Consider the following 21,232-nt stretch of genomic DNA (forward strand, 5'->3'; position numbering starts at 1 on the left):
TCAATAGACTGCTAGAATTATGGAGCTTACAAGACACTTAGGCAAATATGTGTTAAGGGTGACATGACTATATTAATCCAGCCTTGGGACAGAGGATGATCTAGATAACCTCTGCAGATGCCTTCTAGCTCTGTGATTTGATGTCCCGCGCTGTGAAAGTACAAGATTTTCTTGCAGTGTAAATTATTGACTGACTTCTTTGCCCTGTGCAAGATGATCTCTCCGTCTCTGGCTACATTTTGTTCTGTCTTACGTGTTTCTGTGTTTGCTGCCCTACTATGGCATGCAGTGGAACCAGCTCTTGCCCCCTTTGGCCTTTATTTGTAATATGTGGTAACTTTTTGTCCGTCCTGGATTATTAGATGTGATAGTCCAAACACTGGCTTTCCTATTGCATGTCTCCTTTGAAAAGTGGTAGTCTGTATTTGGGAACTCGGTGCTCTCTGAATACTGATTGAGGGTCTTACTTTGGGCACAGGACTTAATTGGGCTGATCTTTGCCCTTTGACCCTGTTTTGTTTCACACTTAATGCTTTTCGTGCTCAGATCAAAGTCCTACAGAAGTTGTGACCTGTTTCTGCCGCACTTATGCAGTACTGCCAACTCCAGGGGATTAAAAAGCACTACTCTGGACTGAAAAAAATGCACTAAACTTGAATTTTGGTTGGTTTGTTTGTTTTTAATCACAGCTTATTTTGGTTCTCTCTGACATTCTGGTGTTCAAACATTTAGTATTTGTGCTTTTTTTCCCCAGCAACTGCGAGAGGCAGAAGCAACTGTTTTGCCAGGAGAGCCCATGATATCATGCAGTCGCATGATCCCAGGAGCTGGAACTCTGTCTTTGAGGGAAAAATCAACTAATCTTAGATCTCATAAAGAAATTCTAGACCTGGTACTGTTGGTACTTACAAGTGAATAAAAAAGGAAAACATTATGGGGTTTCTTTATCCCCACCTTCAAGTGATGTGAACGTAATCTCCTTGCATGTCATTCTGTTTGTCTGTCTAGCCAGAAACAGGTTTTATTTTTTGTTGCAAGTCTTCTGCCATGGTGAAGAATTTTTAAAGTATACATTCCTAGTATATGACCTCTTTGGCTATATGGTGATTATTAATATTACAGAAGCAACTAAGAGGAAATTACATCAGTAGATAAGATGAACTGTGCAATAGCAGGAGCTTTATTCACACTGAATACACTATTCATTTGCACAGAAAGATCATTTCTCAATTCAAAGAGGAATATTCTAATTTAAGGTCTAACTTCAGCCATATGTCAAAATCTCTGCAGAAACAAAGCTTACCACTGTGCAGCGATTCCATAAGAAACACATTCCCCTTTGTGGATTGGTGAGTGGTAGGTGCATCTAACCCTCGGAGCTCTCGTTTTTCCTAACAAGCACTCTTTTATATCAGAAAACGTTTCAGCATTTCAGTTTAGCCCATTTGCTAGTTTAATGTGAAGTGACTCAAAATAGGTGTAAAATATAGGAAACACTGTAGTTAGTAGCCTTCAGGTCAACTTGCCTGTAAAACTAGGCTAGGTTTTTATTACTCAACCTGATTGGAAGAAGATTTTACATTGCAGTGCAGAAATAAAATTTTAAAGATATTCTTCCATGAAGCAAAATCATATGTAAAAATTAAACTGAACTTAGGTGACAACAGCAGTTATTCCAGACACAGCAAGTTAAAATGACCTCTCCAATTAGCTGCATGGGAAATCATGGCCTGGCTTGCAAAATCAATCTCAGCAGTATAGGATTGTAGAGATAACTGGAAAACATTCTGCAATTCCTGTCGTACCTGCTAGTCTGGGGCCTCAGGCCATTGAAAGGGGGTGTGGAAATCCTGTAGAAGTTACTATCCTTTTTGCCAGACCCTATCAAGAAGAGGTAGTAACCTCTATCAGCAGATTGCTCAGCACAGCCACCCACCCTTCCGATGCTGTTCCCGCTTCTGTGCTTTCACACAATAGGATTCCCTAGCTTAATTTTTATTTAGAGCCATGTGCTGTCTGCCTACGGTCACCTCCATCAACATAAATCAGAACTTAACAATGAAAGGCCCTAAATAAGCGCTCCATGCAGATAACAGATTTCTGTAGTCATGGATCTTCACTCGGGTTGTGTCACAACACTGTCATCACTGTTCCTGCAGGTCAGAGCAGGGCCTTTTTCCTTACAAATGTATTAGCTGTAAGCCTTAGTGGAATGAAAATTTGGATAGGGATTTGCAGTAAAGTAATGTTTTTGTCCTGAAGCCATGGGGATTTTGCAGAAAATCTGTCTTCTGGTAAGATTAACTTTTTTGATATTGTTGGCTCATCCAGGTGAATACCAAAAGTAAATCGTTTGGAGTTCCTCTAGATTGATTTGCTGATTCTTGGAGGGTTTTGCTAATAATGTATTTTTTGGTTTTGTATGTAATTTTTGTTTTTTATCATTTAACCAATTATAGGTGAGGACTGAGAATATCAGCTTCAGGCAGGAATTTGTTTTCTGAGCTGTTATTAATTACATTCACACGGAGTCCAGGGAAGAATGACAAAATTGGTGCAAACACATTCTGTGCTGAAGTGACATATTAACTGAAAGCAGGAAAATTCTCATGTTGGTAGAGTGAGGAATGAGAAGCAGGTTTGGGGCTTTTTGCAGACCTGTTGGGTTTTGTAGGCATTTGTGCTCTTAGGGAGTGTGTTTTTATTTGCCTATGTCTGCTTGCCAGTATTTAGGAAGAACGAAGCCTGCTCAAGTCACAAGAGTTTCATTGCTGATACATTTGGCCCAGTACGTTTGCCTTGTCATTTGATTATAGAGTTGACATGGGTGTGTCTTTCTCCCCAGGATTACATACTACATTTTATGTCTCCAAGGAGAGAATTTAGTGAGGAGAGCTGAGAAGCATCCAGCTCTTTCCTGTTGTTTCTCACTCTTACTGAGAGCAGGGCAGTGTCATGGACAGCTCTAAATTTAGCTGCTAGTTTTTGTCTTAGGAGTTTGTTCTGCATAGATTTTGGCTAAGAGAGATACTTGGGTGAGACAGTCCTGGGACTATACCTATTGAATTGCATCCTCCTTGGGAACATGCCTGTATGTTTTCTGTAAGGTCCCCAGATTTTCCCAGATCATAAAGCCCCAGCAAGGTCTGACTGTTAAGAGCTTCTCTTAAGCACTAACTTGTTTAGAGTAGGACTTTGTTTTCTACATCCCTTTGAAAGGAGTAGCTCAAAAGGCAATCTAAAAGACCTGAAAAATCATATGCCTCAGGGATTTCTACCTCTAAGTAGGGAATACCATTTTTCTTGATAGAGTTGATTGGGACGTAACAGTGAATCTCCACACTTGTGGCCAATGGTAAAATATTTCTTCTTGTAGTTAGGAGATCTTTAACTTGGGCAGAGCTGAGCTGCATTACACTCAGTTAAAGCAAAAATGTCTTCTTTCATGTTTCCTTTCTGTCCACTATAACCTAGCTTTGTATACCTACCTAGGGATAATATACCTAGGTGTATACATACCTAGGTATATATACAGTATAACCTAGCATTGTATACCTAGCTGAGAGGTTATTTTTTGGATCACATTTGACATTTGTCCATTGATGGAAAATATGAGAGCAGATTCCACAAAGCAAACACTGAAATCCAAAAAGGAAATGTCATGCCTCTTGTTCAATTCCACTGGCAGAATGCTGAGCTTGCTTCATATGAAAGTATTTTAATAGCAGTATCATCTGTGTCCCTATACATTATATATATATATTTGTAAGACTGATGGCAGCATGATTATAATGAAATGGCATCTGCATTTCTGACATTGCCTTCCATGCATTCACTGAAGTTTCTTTTTTATTCAAGTTGACCTTTTTATCATAGAATCATAGAATCAACCAAGTTGGAAGAGACCTCCAAGATCATCCAGTCCAACCTATCACCCAGCCCTATCCAGTCAACTAGACCATGGCCTTTTATTCAGTCTTTTTGTGTGTGTTTTAAAATAATAAGAACATTCAAGAAAAGACTGGATGAGGCACTTGGTGCCATGGTCTAGTTGACTGGATAGGGCTGGGTGCTAGGTTGGACTGGATGATCTTGGAGGTCTCTTCCAACTTGGTTGATTCTATGATTCTATGATTCACAAAATAATTAGAATCTCAACAACGCGAATTCTCGCTAGTTGTGTTTTCAAGAACGTAAAGACTCAGATTTTAAATAGACCAGAGTGGTGGTGTTCCTAGATTTCCAGGGACCTGCTCCAATTTCCATCAGCCGGAGCCATCTCCCTGTTTCATTGAGACAGTAATTTTCATGCAAAACACACCAGACATCACAGGATCCCAGTAGTTCCGGCCCATTCGTCTGCCACTGCTAGGAAGTTGTTTACTCTTTTGTATCACTCTCTGCTGACGTCTGATCACTGAACAATGTCATCGAATTTCCTGTTTTTTGGCTTGTGGAAAGCAGCTCCCCCACCTTATGCTAAAGCTTTGCCGCATGGAGATCTGTGGAGCCGGATGCACCCAGCAGACAGGATGTAAGGTTAAATGCAGCATAGCTAAATAAATAAAGTAGGAGTTCAGCAGTGAACTAGAGCTGCCTACTGAGGATAAAGCTGGCAGTTTAAATACTGAGCAGTGACAAATCTCCATCTTTGTTTCAGGTTGTTTGCTTTTACATTTGCTGGTTTGGTGTTTGTGTGTGGTGGGGGGGGTTGGCGTTTGCTGGTTATTTTTTGGTGTTTGAGGGTTTTTTTTGTGTGGTTTTTTTCTTCTTTTAATGACTTTTGGCCTTATTTATATATTTTTTTTTTAAGGTATCTTCTTACAGAATTACGTTAGGTGACTTCCTGAGGCAGCCTGAAATATTTTGTGGTGCTTTTTTGTGTTTGTGTGAAGATGCTTCCATCCAGGTGTTGCAAAACGTTCTGCAAGCTGTTGACTGTGACACTGCTAGTGCTGTAATTCTGTATTCAGAGCTGTCAACAACACTTTCATCATTAGTTCCTCTGCTAGCTAGCACAGCAGAATCTGATTGCTGAGATCAGGATTACTGAAACTCTTGCCAGGGGTCTGGTACCCTTACATTTTTTGTTTGCTTTTTTTTTTTCAGCAGTGCCACAGGGTTATTTGTTTCCACTTGAACAAGAACCAGCAATAATCACAGCATACATCAGTTCAGCATTTCTTCCAGACAAAGCCTGGGACAGCTTTAGTTGATCATTCTAATGATTCTGTCCTCCACAGCGAGAGGAAACACCCATTGGAAATAAAGAAATTAATAATAGTAAAAAAAGAGCAACCACAACAAAACAGCCAACAAACCTCAACCTCTGCAGAAACAGGGCCCACTGTGTGCTTCAGGGTGCTTGAGTCTTGCACTTCCCTAAATCCTCTCTAGGTCCATTTTTCAGTGAAAAGTTCCCCCTCAGCTTAGCATTACTTGTCTATAAGTGCTGTTTTTCTTTCCCCTGAAGAGCACATGTATTTGGCAAACGGCAGTCAATCACTTCATGAAAGCAGTTGGAAAGGAGTCTTCTAACATCCTTTTAAAAAAAATCAGTGAAAGAAAGAAAGAAAGAAAGAAAGAAAGAAAGAAAGAAAGAAAGAAAGAAAGAAAGAAAGAAAGAAAGAAAGAAAGAAAGAAAGAAAGAAAGAAAGAAAGAAAGAAAGAAAGAGAGAAAGAAAGAAAGAGAGAAAGAAAGAAAGAGAGAAAGAAAGAAAGAGAGAAAGAAAGAAAGAGAGAAAGAAAGAAAGAGAGAAAGAAAGAAAGAGAGAAAGAAAGAAAGAGAGAAAGAAAGAAAGAAAGAAAGAAAGAAAGAAAGAAAGAAAGAAAGAAAGAAAGAAAGAAAGAAAGAAAGAAAGAGAGAAAGAGAGAAAGAGAGAAAGAGAGAAAGAGAGAAAGAGAGAAAGAGAGAAAGAGAGAAAGAGAGAAAGAAAGAAAGAAAGAAAGAAAGAAAGAAAGACCAAAACCAAATTCCACAGATCTGAGCATTTATAGTTGTCCTGTTGAGCAGAACAAGAACTGCTCTAGTGATATATAGGAACTGGCTCACCACTAAGGGTGTTGTCTGTCTTAATTTTGTTTAAGGTATTTACTAAGGTAACTAAGAACATTTTGCCTAGTGCCTTTCTCTGCTAAATTGAGTTTTGCTGCACTAAGTGATGTTTTCAAGAACTGGAAATAGTTTGAGTTCTGAGTGTGGAGCATGTGGACTGGCACCTTGTAGAAATGACGAGTTCTCTGTGTCTTTTCTAACTTCTTTATATTTGGATCTGTGCAGAAACAAACCTCTATACTTCTCTATGATCAGAAAGGAATATAATGGGTTCCCTCGTGGTACACAGTTTCTCTTCTTCCAAGCATCCTGGATCCCTGGTGGGACCCATAGTATGTAGAGAAATTAAGTGGATGCACTACCTGCCCATGGCTACTTGTGTGAACTTGCTTTGCATCTCATGCTGTTTTGTTGCATTTGCAATGGGTTTGTCTTATTATGATCATATCAATCCGTCAGTATGAACATTCCTTGAGGCATGCTTCTCTCTCTTTGTTTTTCCCTGCATTTCTTCCTCTCTGTGTGTTTCCTGTTCTCTCTACATATTTTCAGATGTTCATCCTGTACCTTTGTGTCCTCTCATTAGGTAACAGTGGTGGTGGTTGATTCTTTCGACCTCTGCCCCCCCACCCCTCAACACTGTTTGCAGTACTTCTCTCTTAAATACCTCTTTTCCATTCCCCTTTGCAGCTTTTGCTGAAGTTTGAACCACTTGTAGTATTAAAGACAACAAAAATAACCTTCAGGGCTACATTTCCCCTGTGGCAAAGCTGAATGAAACTCTTGATTGCCTGTGTGCAGTGTAAGACTGGGTAGAGCAACTCCATCACTGGGGAGGGTGAACCAAAAGAGCATGCTCTGCCACCCAGCTTGCTCTGCAGACCTGGCTGGACGTGTGCACTGAAAGCACAGTGTGCCCCCGGAGGTCTAATGTAGTGTATTCCTTATCCTCAGTGGAAGAGGAGAGCTCTGAACAGATTGTGCCTCCAGGGCACCTCAATACAAACCTTCTTCTTGGGGCCCTTGACAGGGGTTGAGCCAAAGGGCTCAAAATCAGATCCTTCTACTCCTGCTCCTGATTAAATTTATTCATAGCTTGCCCTCATGGAGATTTATAAGTACAGGTGCAAGTTAAAACTCCTGAAAAGATGTAATTCATTTGATTTCGAACAAATACAATCCAGATGTTTGCCTCTGACTCCTGGAGTGCTGATATAATCAGCTTGAGGCTCCAGTTGTTCAGTCTTGTGTAAGATGACAGAACAGAGAGTGAAATGAACACTCACACTATTGCCAGTGGCTTGCAGGCAAAGGGGTAGAGTTTTTCCAAACAGAGGAAAATGGGAGAGCTCCAGATGAGACTGTGAGAGTTGTGTCAAGAAAACAACTTGTAGGCACTGCAGTGGGAGAAGAGAAATAACTGGATTGAAAAGAAAAATAATGTTGGATGACAGAAGTAATAGAACATTTCAGGAAGAAAGCATGCTATCATGTAGTGTAAAAGACAGCTCTGTGCTTATCAGAAGCAGTTTCTTGCTGCAGTTTGTAAAAAAGCTTCTTGCATGGAAACATTAATTTTCATAGTGCTGCTTGTGTAAAGGCTGTAACTAATTTCTCAAAGTGGTGGTGTTTCTTGACTGGCAGAGCCAACAGATTCTTCCTACTCTAGAGAAAATAGCAAGCGAGTCAAATTATAATCTCATCATGCAGACTAAAAAAAATAGAATAAACCAAAAATACAAAGAACTGCAAAGCAAAACTATCAGTTGTCATAAATGCTATGAAATTCTGTCTTAAAACTCTGAAGTAAAAATGTATTATGTGGGATGTAAATGGAGACACACATAGTTCCATGTTAATGGTGTCAGCAAAATATTGTTGCCACCCTAGGCACAGGCACAGGCACATCTCTCTTGTTAAAAAAAATGCTATTGGTTTATGTTTCAAACCAGAGAGTACCTAGGTAGAAATGGCAGGGTTGTGTTATTTAAGAATGAAGAAGAGCATGAAGCTGAAGTATCTCACACACTCCTTAGGGGAACTGTTTGCTAGGTTTGTCTGACCAAAGGGCAATTAAATGTTCTGCATTCAGGACCAGCTGCACAGCGAAGTATGGACAGAGCAGTGATGGACCTTGCATTTGTACAAGTGTCCTTTTAACTTTTGTCACTCAGCAAAGGAGGTGTGCAAGGAGACAGAATCTGTAGACCAAATATCCTAGATAATATCTCTTCCAATAGCAGGACATTGTTGATTGTGTCACAAAAGCACTGCAAATCTTTCTTGCTTCATCTGGAAAGTATTTCTTTGTACAACCTCATATTGTGGCTTGCAAATTTTGTCACTCTGTTTTGTGGAGAGCATACTGTGAATAATTTATGTCTAACAGAGTAGTGGCTTGATGTCACCTCTAATATTTTCCTGATGTTTCACAAAGGATTTGTTTTGTTGGTATACATTGGAATGTTCTTAGCAAAATTAGCTTGCAAAATATAACTGGATTAAATTGCACACCTCGTAGTATATTCTGAAGTCATCCAGAGTATGACATAGTGGTTCAAATTAAGCAGTGAAGAAGAAAATGTAGAAGCTGAGTTTTCCAGGTTAGGTGCCCAGTTTGTACATGTTAGTGGTTCATACAGTTAGTCAAAATAGATTCTGTAGTACTAAAATTGCTAAGTTCAACGTTAGCAGCACACAGTTTGTTTTGTCTTTGGAGGATAAGGTCAAAAGAGATGCAGAAAAATCTGCTAGCCACACAAATATGAATGTGGTAAGAACATTTGTCCTGGCTTGAAGGAACATCCAAACACATAAAACGAGTTAGATGAAATTTCCCATGGTTGATAAAAGCTTTCCTATTTGTGAATGCTTTTCTCTCCTGCTTCTATAGTAATTACAGCCTTATGTGCAAAGTTCACAGAGGAAGAAAAAGACACTGAGTGATGTAGCAGAGTAATAACGTTTTTCAAAAGACTGATCTACAGAATGAGTTTCTAGGTTTATTTTATGTTCTGTTTTGGTTTTAATTCTCCAAGTGACTTGTAGTTTTACAGTAGCTTTAGTGGAACTGTTCATGAAGTGTATCTGGCTTTTCATTTCTGTCTCCTACATGAGACATTAGATTTTATACTAGAAAACTATCCTGGATATCTAATTTGTGAGGTATGTGTTAGATTTATTGTTTCACATAGACTGTCTTTGCCATTAAACTGGTTTATAGAAACATGGTAGAATTTTTACACAGAGCATTAGTTTCTTTTTATTCTAGTCCTACAAACTTGCAGCTACATTTGTGTCCTAGAAGTCAGGCCGAGCTCATAGTTACACCACGAAGCTACGCTAAATTTGCTATTTCATTAAGAGAATTTTTCTGTTTGCTTTGGACAGTCTTCTAGTATTTAATTACTTGGGGGTGGGAAAGGCAAAAGAAAGTGACTGAGTAGGGTTGGTTTTTTGGCTCAGCTTTGCTAGAGATAGAGAGAGGTATCTTTTTGCGTGTTTCAGCAGGTCTGGGGAGCTCTGCGTGGCCACGGTTGGGTTGTGCGGATACAGTGTCCATCTTCCCGGAGGGAGGACACCCAGGCTCACAAATGAACATTTCCTGCTCAAGTTTCTGGTAAAAGCTCCCTGCCAGAGCTATCAGTAGTCTGGATCACTGTCTAGGAAGAAACACTTGGTACAAGGGAGGAAGAAGGAAATGGTGGCTGTGAACTTACTAATGGTGTCGCCAGACAGAACTTCAACGTCTGTTTTCTCTTGTTTGTTCTTTGGTGTGAAGCTTTTGCGCTGGCTGCAGAAGCCAAAGGCCCACTCCAGCGTTTCGTAGGAAAGCCAACAGAGTGAGAAAGCAAAAATGTTCATAGTTGAAACTGATTTTGGGGAGTTGCAGAAGAGATTAAATGAAATTCCACCTTGTCAGATGCCTGGATTTGTATCCCAAGGGAGATTGCCTTTGGGTGGATGCCAGTTTCCTTGCAACTAATCAGGAGGCTTTTTTTGCATATGCTGCCACTATTTCATTGTATAATAACAAAGTGGAGCTTTTCTTTCACTACTTCATCATTGTGATCCAAGTGAAATAAGAATGTTGCTGCCTAAATGATGTAACATGAAGCTCTGTGGCATGGCTTAGGCTCCTCATGCATGCTCTGCTCGTGGCATCAGGCCTTGTGAGATGAGCCATGTGGATTTAGGTGTCAGTTGTGAAGAAGGGGAGAGATGCCTGGTGACCTGAGCATCTGAGCAGCTGTTTGGTTGCACTAGTCTAGACTCCACTCTGAGGAGATTTTGCAGAACTGGCTGGGGGGACTCTTTGTTTCAGAGATCCCACACAGTGCTGGTTTTCAGACTGCTCCTGTGGAAGGGCTTGTTGTAAGGTCTGAGGACATGTACCTTGAGAAGACTGATAAACCTAAAAGTCCCTGACATCCTACCTATATTTATAAGGAAGAGTAGCCATTTTAAATGGCTGTTCCAGTGACACAAAGGCCCACATCTGCTTGGTGAAATGCATCTTTTAACCTCTGCTAGCTGTGTGCTTAATTAAGTGTTTCTGCTTTTATCCAGCAGTTAGCTGTCTATGCAGTTTGCAGGTGAGTGCACATTTGCACTGTAGATTTATTCGGTGCTCGTCTTGCTCCATGTTCTTATTCCAGCATGTTAGATGTCTTTCCTTCAAACGAGGTAACTGCAGCAAGACTCTATGGAAGTGTCACTGCCATATAACTGACAGAAGTATCTGATGCAAATATCAGGGTTAGAGATAGGTATACACAAAGCATTCAGCATTTATAAATTATTATCTGCGTAGTTATGGCCATGGTAGTTTATCTGAGAAGTACAGACATTGTACCTGGAAATAGTACATCTAGACTGTACTGATGACCTTCACTGTGGGCAGGATTTTGGCTCAAGTCGATATTTGATACCCAGTTAAATTTGTTTCCCAGTTCATGACTATGGTGGCAGAGTGTTTTATGTGCGTCCTTGATGATGGGTTGTTTATGAAAAAGGAGCTCTCCCTTGTGGGAAACTGCTCTGCTGAAATCTCAGTTGCCACAGCTTTAGCTCTGTGAAAGTTTACCAGGAGCTGGTAAAATTAGGGACTTGTGCATTTCTAGAGAGAGAATCATGCTCCATAGTAATTCTGTGACTCCTTTAGCACACTCTGCAGTTCCTGTATAAGGGAAATGTTACTCTTAGGTGGAATGTGCAGAAATTGCTTCCTAGTAAAGATAATAGTATACTTGATTTTTTTAAATAGTATTTTTTTCCCAGATAAATAAAATGGAATGTGCCTACCACAAATCCACATAGAGGGAAACTGTATTTACAAGAGAATTAGAACGAGAAGCTGCCTTGCTGCATCGAGCTCTACTTAATTGCGTTTCTGATTGTAGCGAAATACCCACTTCAGCAAAGGCGTGCCAAGTTTAGGGGGATCGGCATAACTGCAGAAGGTTTCTACTGTACTTATGGAAAAAAAGTGATCCCATCTACCGAGCATGTAGTGTTTAACAAGCCCTGTGGGCTGGCAGAAGGACTGTGCTACTGAACCAGACTCAGGCAGAAAGCCAGTGTCAGGTTTCAAACTACCCTGTAGGTCGTCAGAAATGAAGAGGCATCTGTGTTAGAGGAAACCAGTCACTCATCCCATCAGCTAGTGAAGCTCTTAGTGGTCCAAAGCAAGAAGGAATCCTCTGCACTCCTGAATCCGTTTGTCTGTTTTCCTCCTTATGGTAAAACCTAGAGTTAACCTGTTGGATTAGTCATTGGTGTCAACAAACAAAATTAATGCTAAAGCTTAGAGTGAAATAAAAGGATGCTCTATTCTGCATTTTCTTGTATTTTTGGCAAAAGGCATCTTGAATATGCCTGCAGTCTCAAGTCTTCATTTACTTGAGAGAAAGTTCTCTATCTAGAAAAGATTTGAGTGCCAAGAACCTCTCAATCCAGTTTTCTCAAATATCAGTATTTGCTGCACTCAGCTTGGTCAACCTGTATTCAATGAACAAAACTATGGAAATGTTTATTACTGGTACTGAACACTTCTGTTTCACTGTACTGACCTCTGTCCCTGGCTTAACGTTTGTTTTACCTGCAAAATGACATCTCAAAGATTGCATCTTTGCTGCATTTTAAAGCAGTTCCCAGGCAGGGAACTGGATAGAATACAAGTGAGTTCATCCTTATTTAAGGTGGGTAGAGTACACCTTTGGAACCATGCAGGAAACCATATGCTAACAGTGCACAGATAACTGAGTAACCTATGTGAAGGTGTTGTGCATGGCAGATGACTGAGAGAATGGGGAAGGAGAAGGAGGCAGCTCTGCACTGTCACCATCCAGTCTCAGAGGCTGGGAATCAAATGATGCATCAGGATGCCCACATATGCAAAATATGGAGATGCGTGAGAGGAAGTAGCAGTTACAGGAGCTCGTGTGCAGTTCTCAGTTGATCAGGAGGAGTAATCTCAATTTACTGCCTGCCCAATTGTAGTCAACAGTGGTTTGCTGCAGGCCATCAGACTGTGCCTGGGAAATACATGAGAGTATGATAATGGATGGCAGCAGGTAGAAAAAATGACAATGGTCAGTAAAATCTGAATTGCCTTGGTGCAAACAATGGATTATTAGTGACAGTAGGAATAGCAAGCTTGTTCCTTAACAAATGGGAGCTTAGGACAAAATAGAACTCTTCTAGGAAGCTTAGCAAATCTGCTGACTGGTTTATACTATTTTTGTGCTATATGTTCTTGCTTTGCTCAGTCTGTGGTGATTGCAGTGTTGGTAAATCAAGGCATGGCAAGCTTGTTTGACATAAAGTAATTTGAAATCTCCCTGATAGACTGGAACTTCTTTTAGTCAGTTGACTTTTTTTCCAAATCTAGATGATGCAGGGAAAACTGCCACTGAAATGTATGTGCATAAAGTAAAAACTGAAAGTGTTAATGATGGGGATCAATTGTATGGTGCATCTGTAATCGCCTCGAAACTAAAACTAGTGGTATCCACTAGAAAGAAGAGAACTAGCTGGTAGATATGAAACTGATTAGCACTTACTGCTGTACTCCAGGATCTTTCAGAATCACAAGAGAACAAGCATTTTTAACAATATTAAACAATAGAACTACTGTGCCTTATTTAAGTCTCCCAGAGCGCAATGCAGTTCAACTGTTAAAAGTGCAGGCAGCAAGAATTTCCTTCTGGGCCGGAAGCATGTAGTATTTGTACTGAAGTGTCTGCTCAAGAAGGGGAATAGAAAGGCAGCTACAGCTTTCCTGCAAAATTAATACACCTGAAGCAGCAGAAGGCAAATTAGAAGATCATTTTCCATTAAACAAAAATCTTGGTAAAGCTGAGACTGGATTTATTTGTTTGAAGTGATGCAAACCACACCATATTTAATGCTCCGGTTTCAAATGTGTCTTGCCTGATATCTGCAAGACTTAAAGATCAATTTCTTCTCTGTATTCTTGACTAGCCCTTATATCTGGGTAGAGATAATTTCTGCCAGGAGATGAGAGAGGATAACTCACTGAAACTTTTATGTCAGTGCTGGTGTATAAGAAGTTAGTTGGTCACCAGAGCTCAGTTACAGCTCTCCTAGTCAGAGGAGTAACCAGACTTGTGTCAGGTGAGGGGAAAAGGGAAGAAGATACAGGTCTTTTTGCTTTCTGGGAATTGCTAGATGCACTGGTTTTACGTGTCTGTTTTTAAAGCATGTTGTGAGCCAGAGTGTGGCTGGTCCTAATTGTAAAGGGGAGAACAGCAGTCTTGGGGAGGACAAGGGAATAGCTGTTGAAACTCAGAGAGAGATGATACGCACACATATGTGCTGTTCAGCTATCTGCAAGGTAATGCCTCGCAAAGGGAACTGACTCTTATTTGCAAGTAAACCGCAGGATGTCACCAGACTTTGGAGGACATTTGCTCGGAAGTGGAGCTGACCCTTGAGTTTTGTCAAAATCAAATGAAACATGGAATTAGGTACTAGTGCCTTAAAGGTGGCCTGGTTTTGTTTATCTGAGGCAATTCAGTTTCTGCATATTGCACATTCTATTTCTGTTACCCTTAAATGCTGGACTCTGCAAAAAAAAAGATAAATGCCTAAAAGCTACACTTGGCTTTGAAGAGCTGAAAATGTTCCTACTTCCCCCCCTGCCCCCCCCTTTTTTTTTTTCATTGATAAAGGCATCAATTTCTGCAACCTATGTATAGAAAACTATCATTATAGGGTTCAAAAAATTCCTCTAAAGTACAAGCTAGATCATTTAAGCTGCTGTTTTTCTCCTAGTGCAGGATATAACTACAAATGCCCTACAACATGCCCTCACCACACTGAAATATTTGGCCGTAGTTAAGTGAGCAGCCCAGGGATCTAACATGGGGAAAACTCACACCCTCCACACAAAGATCTGTACAAATGTGGTCTGAACAGAGAAGTTCTTGAAAGCTTTCACTCAGAAAGTGAAGACCTCATTGATGATCCATCTCACATCTTAAGATGATGGTGACCTAGAGCATTTCCCGGTCTGTAAAGCTGTTTGCTTGGAAAAGCATTTGGCAAAATGACCGTGGGGCAGAAAGTTAAGGGTATTCACACCTCCATGGTTGTTCACATATGATTCACATTTTTTTCTCTTCTAAATATACAAATAGATGAAATACCAAGCCCTGTGTACTTGTGCGTAGCATACAGGTCTATAAAGGGATCTCTGAGTCAGTTGCAGCAAATACAACTTGCTACATTTGAATAGTTTTTGATGTGAGGACTGGTCTCCATTCAATTTTGTTCTCTTTGGACAAAGAAAGTCAGTATGGATTAATGAGCAGATGGCTTTCTTTTTCTGCCTTGTCTGTGATTTATTCCACCCCTTTTTGGTGTGCGGTTCATTGGCAAGGAAGAGTCTTGTGGAAATTCATATTCCAGATATGAGTGATTATGAAATGGCCCAAATATTGGCAGTGCTGGCTGCTGTCAGTTGGCCAGGAAGCAGAGGAACCTTCTGTGTTGCCAGGGGATGCCACGGTTTGGCGTGAGGTGTGCTGAGACCATCTTGCTCCCCTGGTGCCTTGGTTCCTCTGGATGTTAAAATGGAAACAGCAACCATTTCCTCCCTCAAGTTTTGAGATCTGTCTAGCAGTACTGTAGGCATGCCAAGTGATAATTCACAGATTGCATTAGGTTGGAAGGGGGACCCTCAAAGGTCCTGTCGTCCAGCCCCCTGCAGTGAGCAGAGACACCTCCAACTACAGCAGGCTGTCCAGGGCCACACTGAGTCTCATCTGCTGATCTCAAATGTCTCCAGGGACAGGGCCTTGATGATGTTTCTGGGCAAAGTGTTCCAGTATTTTACCCCTCTCAAGGTTAAAGAAATTCTTTATATCCAGCCTACATCCTGCTTCAGTTTAAAACCATTGCCCTCTTGTATAAGAACCCTATCAAGAGTGAAGAAATCTCCCCCCAGTTGTTAGCACATTATTCTGTGTAAAGGTTCTGGCCTTTACCAATGGCAGGGCCAGTTGGGCTGCTTTTGTTCCTGTTAGTGTACCACACTGGGACACTCATCTGAGCCAGGGTCCACTCAGGCTGTACCTCATTACAAATAATAATAGAGGTTACTTTGGGATGGCATTGCTGGTTATTAGCAATGAACCAAAACTGTTCACTTTGACTGATGCCGTGCTTGCAGCTTGGCATCTGAAGTTTCCTGTAATGAATAAGGGGAGATTGTATCAGTGGTACAAAATGGGAGTGCTCAGTTGTGTCTAAAGTGTGCTAGAAGGCAGAGAGCCTGATTTCACAACAGTATTACTCTAGTTTTGTTGTAATTTAGCTTTACATATTGCAGTGGAGTAACACTTAAGAAATGCAGTGGGGAATGAGGTCCAGAACGCAAACAAACAAACACACATTAATGTCTGGCCTGTGTGTGTCATGCCAAATGTAGCCAAACATCAGCAGGGCTCTCCTCAGGCCCAGAGAAGGATGGGTGGCCAGTGAAGCAGTCCCAGATGTGTGTAGATATCTTCCTCAGGACCTGGGTTAACCCTAACCTTGCCACCAGGCTGAGCAGGGAGGACCAGGGGCTGGATTTTAGGAGCAGTAAAGGCGTTGTCATGAGCTTGGGAAGGAGAGAGTGGGTCTCCTGGATGACAGGGCCAGCAGCCTCACTCAGGAGCTCTGGCAATGCTCTATACTCAGTAGGCTTTTCTTCTCACAAAACCTGCCAGCTGCCCAGATTCTCTGTTGCTAATGTGACTAAGCCAGAGTTTGACTCTCCAGAACTCATTTGTGTAAAACTGGTTCAGTAGTGGTGCTGAAACTAAAGAAATGGCTTAAGGTAACAAAGGGTAATGTTACCCCATCTCTGATGCCGCCTCTTGTATCATTACGTGGCAGCTCTGCAGGTAATCCTTCTAGGAATCAGTTTAAAACAGAAAAGAACATGACCTTAGGTGATCTTCAGATCTTGTAATACAGATCTCAATCTGTACTGTTTTGTTGACAGAAATGCATCAGTGGGAAATAAATTTAGATTAAGGTAAATGTTAGTTTTTATCAAAGCAAGTTGTACTGAATCAGAATGCTGAGTTATACCTCACTGAGCATGTGATATTTGTCTGCATCTCCTCCCACAAACCCTAAACTACAAAAGGGGGAAGGGCAGCAGAACAGAACTGCTACCAGCTGCCCTCTGTTAGAGGGATACTAGCAGGGGGCCAGGGCTGTGCATGTTCAATATCTGCTCAGCCAAAGAGTCATCCGCACAGCCTCATCTGTGGCAGAAAGGAAGCGAAAGAGCAGTTGTGGATTGTGGAGGAGGATTTCAAGCAAGTGCTTCTGCTCTCCAGAATGCCAGAAGATCCTTAGCCAGGCTTGCTTACCAGTGGGTAATGCTGCAGCAGCCCATGGTCCTAGCTCTGGGGAGAGTTACCTTAGGCTGCACAAGAATCTGCTTTAGAACGTCCCACAAAAGCTTCATAAAAGTAGTGATTTAAGAAAATCAGCCAGCATAAGGAATGTGTTTTCCTCTCCATAGCAGGAGTACTGCATGAGATTTAATAGGCAATAGTCTTTTGGGGGCTGACTCTGCCCTTTTAGGAGCTTTGCTCTCCTCTCTAATTGGTAATGGTTAAGAGAGGCATTTTGGAGAAAGCCAAGATACCAAACCTCTAGCAAATAGGAGACCTGTGGGTTGCTTTGATGTGTCCCACATGCCAACCAGGCAGTTTATCACCATGGGCAGCATGTGGATCAAGCTGGCTTTCTTTCCACCCTTTATTGCTTTCTACATTTATTCATTAAACAAGTTCATTTAAAGTTTTTTCTAGCTGTAGGAAGTTCAGAAAAACAAACCAGCGACCATGAACAGACCATTCCTGTAGATTCTGTTCTGGTAAAATGTGAAGAATGACTCATAGCAAGAAGTACTTTACCAGGTTATATCAGGTCAACATTGCATTTGTTGTACTTTAATCAGATCAGTCACAGTTGTTTGGATCCGTCTTTGTAAAGCTTATTTCTGTTGTTTTTGTTTACCAAACAGTCGCTTTTCTCCAGACACTGGAAACATTAAATATTTCTGTTGGCAATTTTCATGTGTACAACTCAGCTGCTACAAGATGCAGATAATTTCTAACGAGTGTTAAGCTGCACACAGTCGTTAGAAGACTTCCCCATTGACAGCTATCATATCTGAGGCTAATCCTGTTGCCTTGGGACAGATCTCACTTTGTGCCGGGGCCAGGCATGGTTGGGCAGAACAGAAAGTACAGTGTTCAAATAAGAAAGGCAAATTTTGGGGGGGAAAAAGTGCTACCAGCAGTAGTTCAGCAGGTCAGAGACTGTGAAACGGCTTCAGTCGCTGTGTGTGGAGCATTTAAAGTAGCCTGGAGCCGATTATCTGCTGTGTCTGAGCAGAGGGTGTAAAAGCTGCTGCAGTAAGTGAGCCGCTGTCTGCAATTAAAGCTAACTAGTAGTTGTTGACCTGCAGCCTGCTATTACGGGCACCTCTCACCCCCAGATCTAGAGGAACTGAGCTGTTGTGATGTGCCAAAAAAGTTTGTGTTTTCAAAAGCTTGTTAGTCATTGTTGCAAACTGTTCTAGCGATGGATGTCTTTGAGAGCATGAGCCCTCCTGCCAGCCTGCACTCTTGAAGTGGTTTAAGTATGGGGCTGCAATGAGAGCAGGCTGTGCTCTCAGAAATGTGTGGTAGGACTCCTTCCTAACTCCTGTTTGATTTGGTTCAGCCTCCAAATTATAGGCCTGTCTCTGAGATTATTTGATGAAGAAAGGGTTTTTCATAGTCAGAGTGCTCAAGGTGTCTCACCACAGTCATACGTGCTGTACTCTATCATAATCAATTCTAGGAATCTTCAGCTACCTCTGTCTTGTCACACACTTTCTTACAGGGTTGTGCCTGCCTGCAAGGCCATCACATGAGTCAGTCATGTCTGTGAATCTGAAAATGTACTTAGATGTTTGTTTTTCAAGTAGGAAAGAGACTTCAAGAAAGAAGTAGCGAAAGGTGTGAGTGAATAAGGATGTGTTTGTGCAATTATTGTACTCATCTTTGGCTGAGTTTGGGTTTGTTATAAGCTTGCAGCATTAGAGGTATTTTTAAAGCTCATTTAGTTTACTGATAGTTAAGAGTTTCTGCTAATCCTTGCTGAAGCTTTGATTTTTCAATGCAGTACTTAATCAGCATGTTACTTCTCAGTACTAGCAGCAGCACACAAAAAGATGAAATGATTAATCAAGTTACTTGAGCAGATTTCAACAGGATTAGGAATTAACTGGCATTCGCCACGGTTTTCCAGCTGAGATGCAGACCAGGGTTTTTTTTCTACTCAGGACAGCAAGTTAACGTGTAACAAGACAGTTTATCTCCTTTGGGCAGTGCTTGTAACTTAAGCTTAAATGGTGCATGGACAGGTATTTTTAGTGTAGAAATGGGCACGGGTTTCTGGCAGAAAAGTGGTTTTCAGGTTCAGTCTTTTAAATGCTTTGCTGAGCACTCACAAGAAAAAGAAGGATCTGAAGAACAGTGACTGGCAATATTGCATTTACCTCACTTTTTAGAATTCCTCTTAGACTGAGACTGATAGTCCAAGGGTGTGCTGGCCTCATAGATGGAGTTTTACATATCCCTAAATGCCAGTGAAGTTCAGCCTCGGATCTGAACCTCACAGCTCAGGGCCATCTCTTGGTCAAACTGCAAACATTTGCTGCTTTATGCTGGCAGCTGGAGTGTACAAAATAAGTGTTCCAGAATTTAATTTGAAGTGTGGTTATGGTCAGATAAGTGACTGTAAAAAGGCATCTCTTTCTCAATACACGTGCTCCTTCTGTGTCCTTCAAACCTTTCTGCTGACATTACTGATTCAAAGTAGTTGCTCCTGTCAGTGCTGCAACACCAATAACACTGGTGCAAAAAGCTGGATCGCCTCCTACCGTGTGCCACAGAGAAGGATAAAGCAGCTTGGTTCTTCCAACTGAAGAGAGATTTTGGTCTTGAAATTAGAAAAAAAAAAAAGATGACCAGAGAGTATTTAAACTAAGCTAATCTGACCAGAATGATCATCAGCTTTTAGAGTCCCTCTTAAATAATGCAGCCAAAACACTGGTTCCTGCCTTGTTTTTGCAGGTACAATGTTGCAACTTTTCTTTGACTTGTTCTTGCTTATTTAATGTTGCAGTGATGATTTCCAAGTTGATAATATAAATAAAATCACACATGAGAAACTCTGAGGGCTGAGCAATGGAGCAGTAAGGTTATAGAAAGAATGGAGAGTGTAATTCTAGATGATTTTTCTGCAGGATGTGTTGATGATTCATTAAAATTACTTACTGAAAAAAATTCTAGGCTACAGAACAATAAATCTGATCTTCATGTGGGGTTTTTTACTTTGAGAAAACAGCAATGTAAAAATACTATCTTTGTGCTCAGTAGATCTTTTCTTTGTGCATATGAATCCAGAGATATCTTTGATTTACTGCATTGCCAAAAGTAATTTTTTCCCCCTTATTATTTTTTTTTCACTCCAGTTACTTTTGAAGTTTGTGTAACTCCAAGAACCATTGGTTTCTGTTTCCTGTTTGGGATCCAGGAGCATTGTTATTTCTGCTTTTTTTAGTTTGACACCAGAGGTGAAAATATTTAAGCACGTGAAAGTGCAGCTACTCACTTTGTGGGAATTCCCAAAGAACCTAGCCTGTGCAATCCTGTGAGAGTCTTCCTCTGTATTTATATGTTTAACTACTTCAGAAAGTCTGTCCCATAACAGTTGAAGAATTTGTGTTCAAGCTTGGTTAATCATTAATTGTATCAAAGAGAAACAGTTGCGGTAAATAGCATTTCTGGTCATTGACCTCCACTCCTTGAAGTGGCACAAGAAGGAAATGTATCCTAAGCTAAATTGTTTGCCTGTGTTACTTGAAGGGAATCTAATGTGAGAATCACTGGCATGCAGAAGGCATGATATCTGACAGCATTTTTGATACATGCATCATCAAGTACAAGTATCTGAGTTCTGAGACCTTCCCTGGAGGGGCTGAACAGAAAGGAGGGAATGCAGCAGAAAGCCCTTAGGGAAATGAAATTAGTGTGTTTCTGTAATATTCACGAGCAGTTGTTCAATTTGAAATTCTAAGAGCAAGTTATGTATTTTTGCCTTCCTTTTGGAGACTTACTGATTTTTTGTACTGTAGAAAACATAATTTTTTAAATGCTTCCATATTTTGTAGAACAGCTGGAATGACGCAGAGGATACAGAAAAACCAATAATAACCTGTCTACCAAACTTCCATGACTTATCCATTGCTTTATGTTTAAAATGACTCATTGATTTCTAACTGTGTTAATTCAACTTAGCATATAAATTTACAACAGCAAAATAAGACCTTCATGAAGATGCAGCCTCGTAATGATAGCAAATATATCTGTAAGATGGTGGTAAATAAGAAATGTCTTACCTAATGGAACTAACTTTTTTCTTCTTCTCTAGGTGGATTTGTATTAATAAGATCCCTTCTTATTTCTTCCAGGCACCGATAACAGATGTGCAGTTTGGCCCTATGAGACTACATCAAAATCAGCTTCAGGTAATACAGCAGTTCAAACTGAAGGCTTAATTTCTGAAACATCGCAGATATTTGCCTAAAATTTA

General features: G+C 40.7%; 1 protein-coding gene across 7 annotated transcripts in view; it reads left to right on the forward strand.

The window, feature by feature from the left end:
• Positions 1-21,232, forward strand: part of PDE8A (phosphodiesterase 8A) — a 124,975-nt gene that overhangs the window by 66,633 nt on the left and 37,110 nt on the right. For 6 of the 7 annotated variants that reach the window (XM_064157710.1, XM_064157712.1, XM_064157713.1 and 3 more), the window contains exon 2: positions 21,111-21,167. In XM_064157710.1, the coding sequence (XP_064013780.1) occupies positions 21,141-21,167 (27 nt within the window). In that variant the 5' untranslated portion in view covers positions 21,111-21,140. Of the gene's footprint in view, positions 1-5,901; positions 6,100-21,110; positions 21,168-21,232 lie in introns of those variants that run through there. The other variant, XM_064157711.1, reaches the window with a different exon arrangement.

The sequence above is a fragment of the Pogoniulus pusillus genome, chromosome 17, assembly GCF_015220805.1.
Source record: "Pogoniulus pusillus isolate bPogPus1 chromosome 17, bPogPus1.pri, whole genome shotgun sequence".
NCBI lineage: Eukaryota > Metazoa > Chordata > Aves > Piciformes > Lybiidae > Pogoniulus > Pogoniulus pusillus.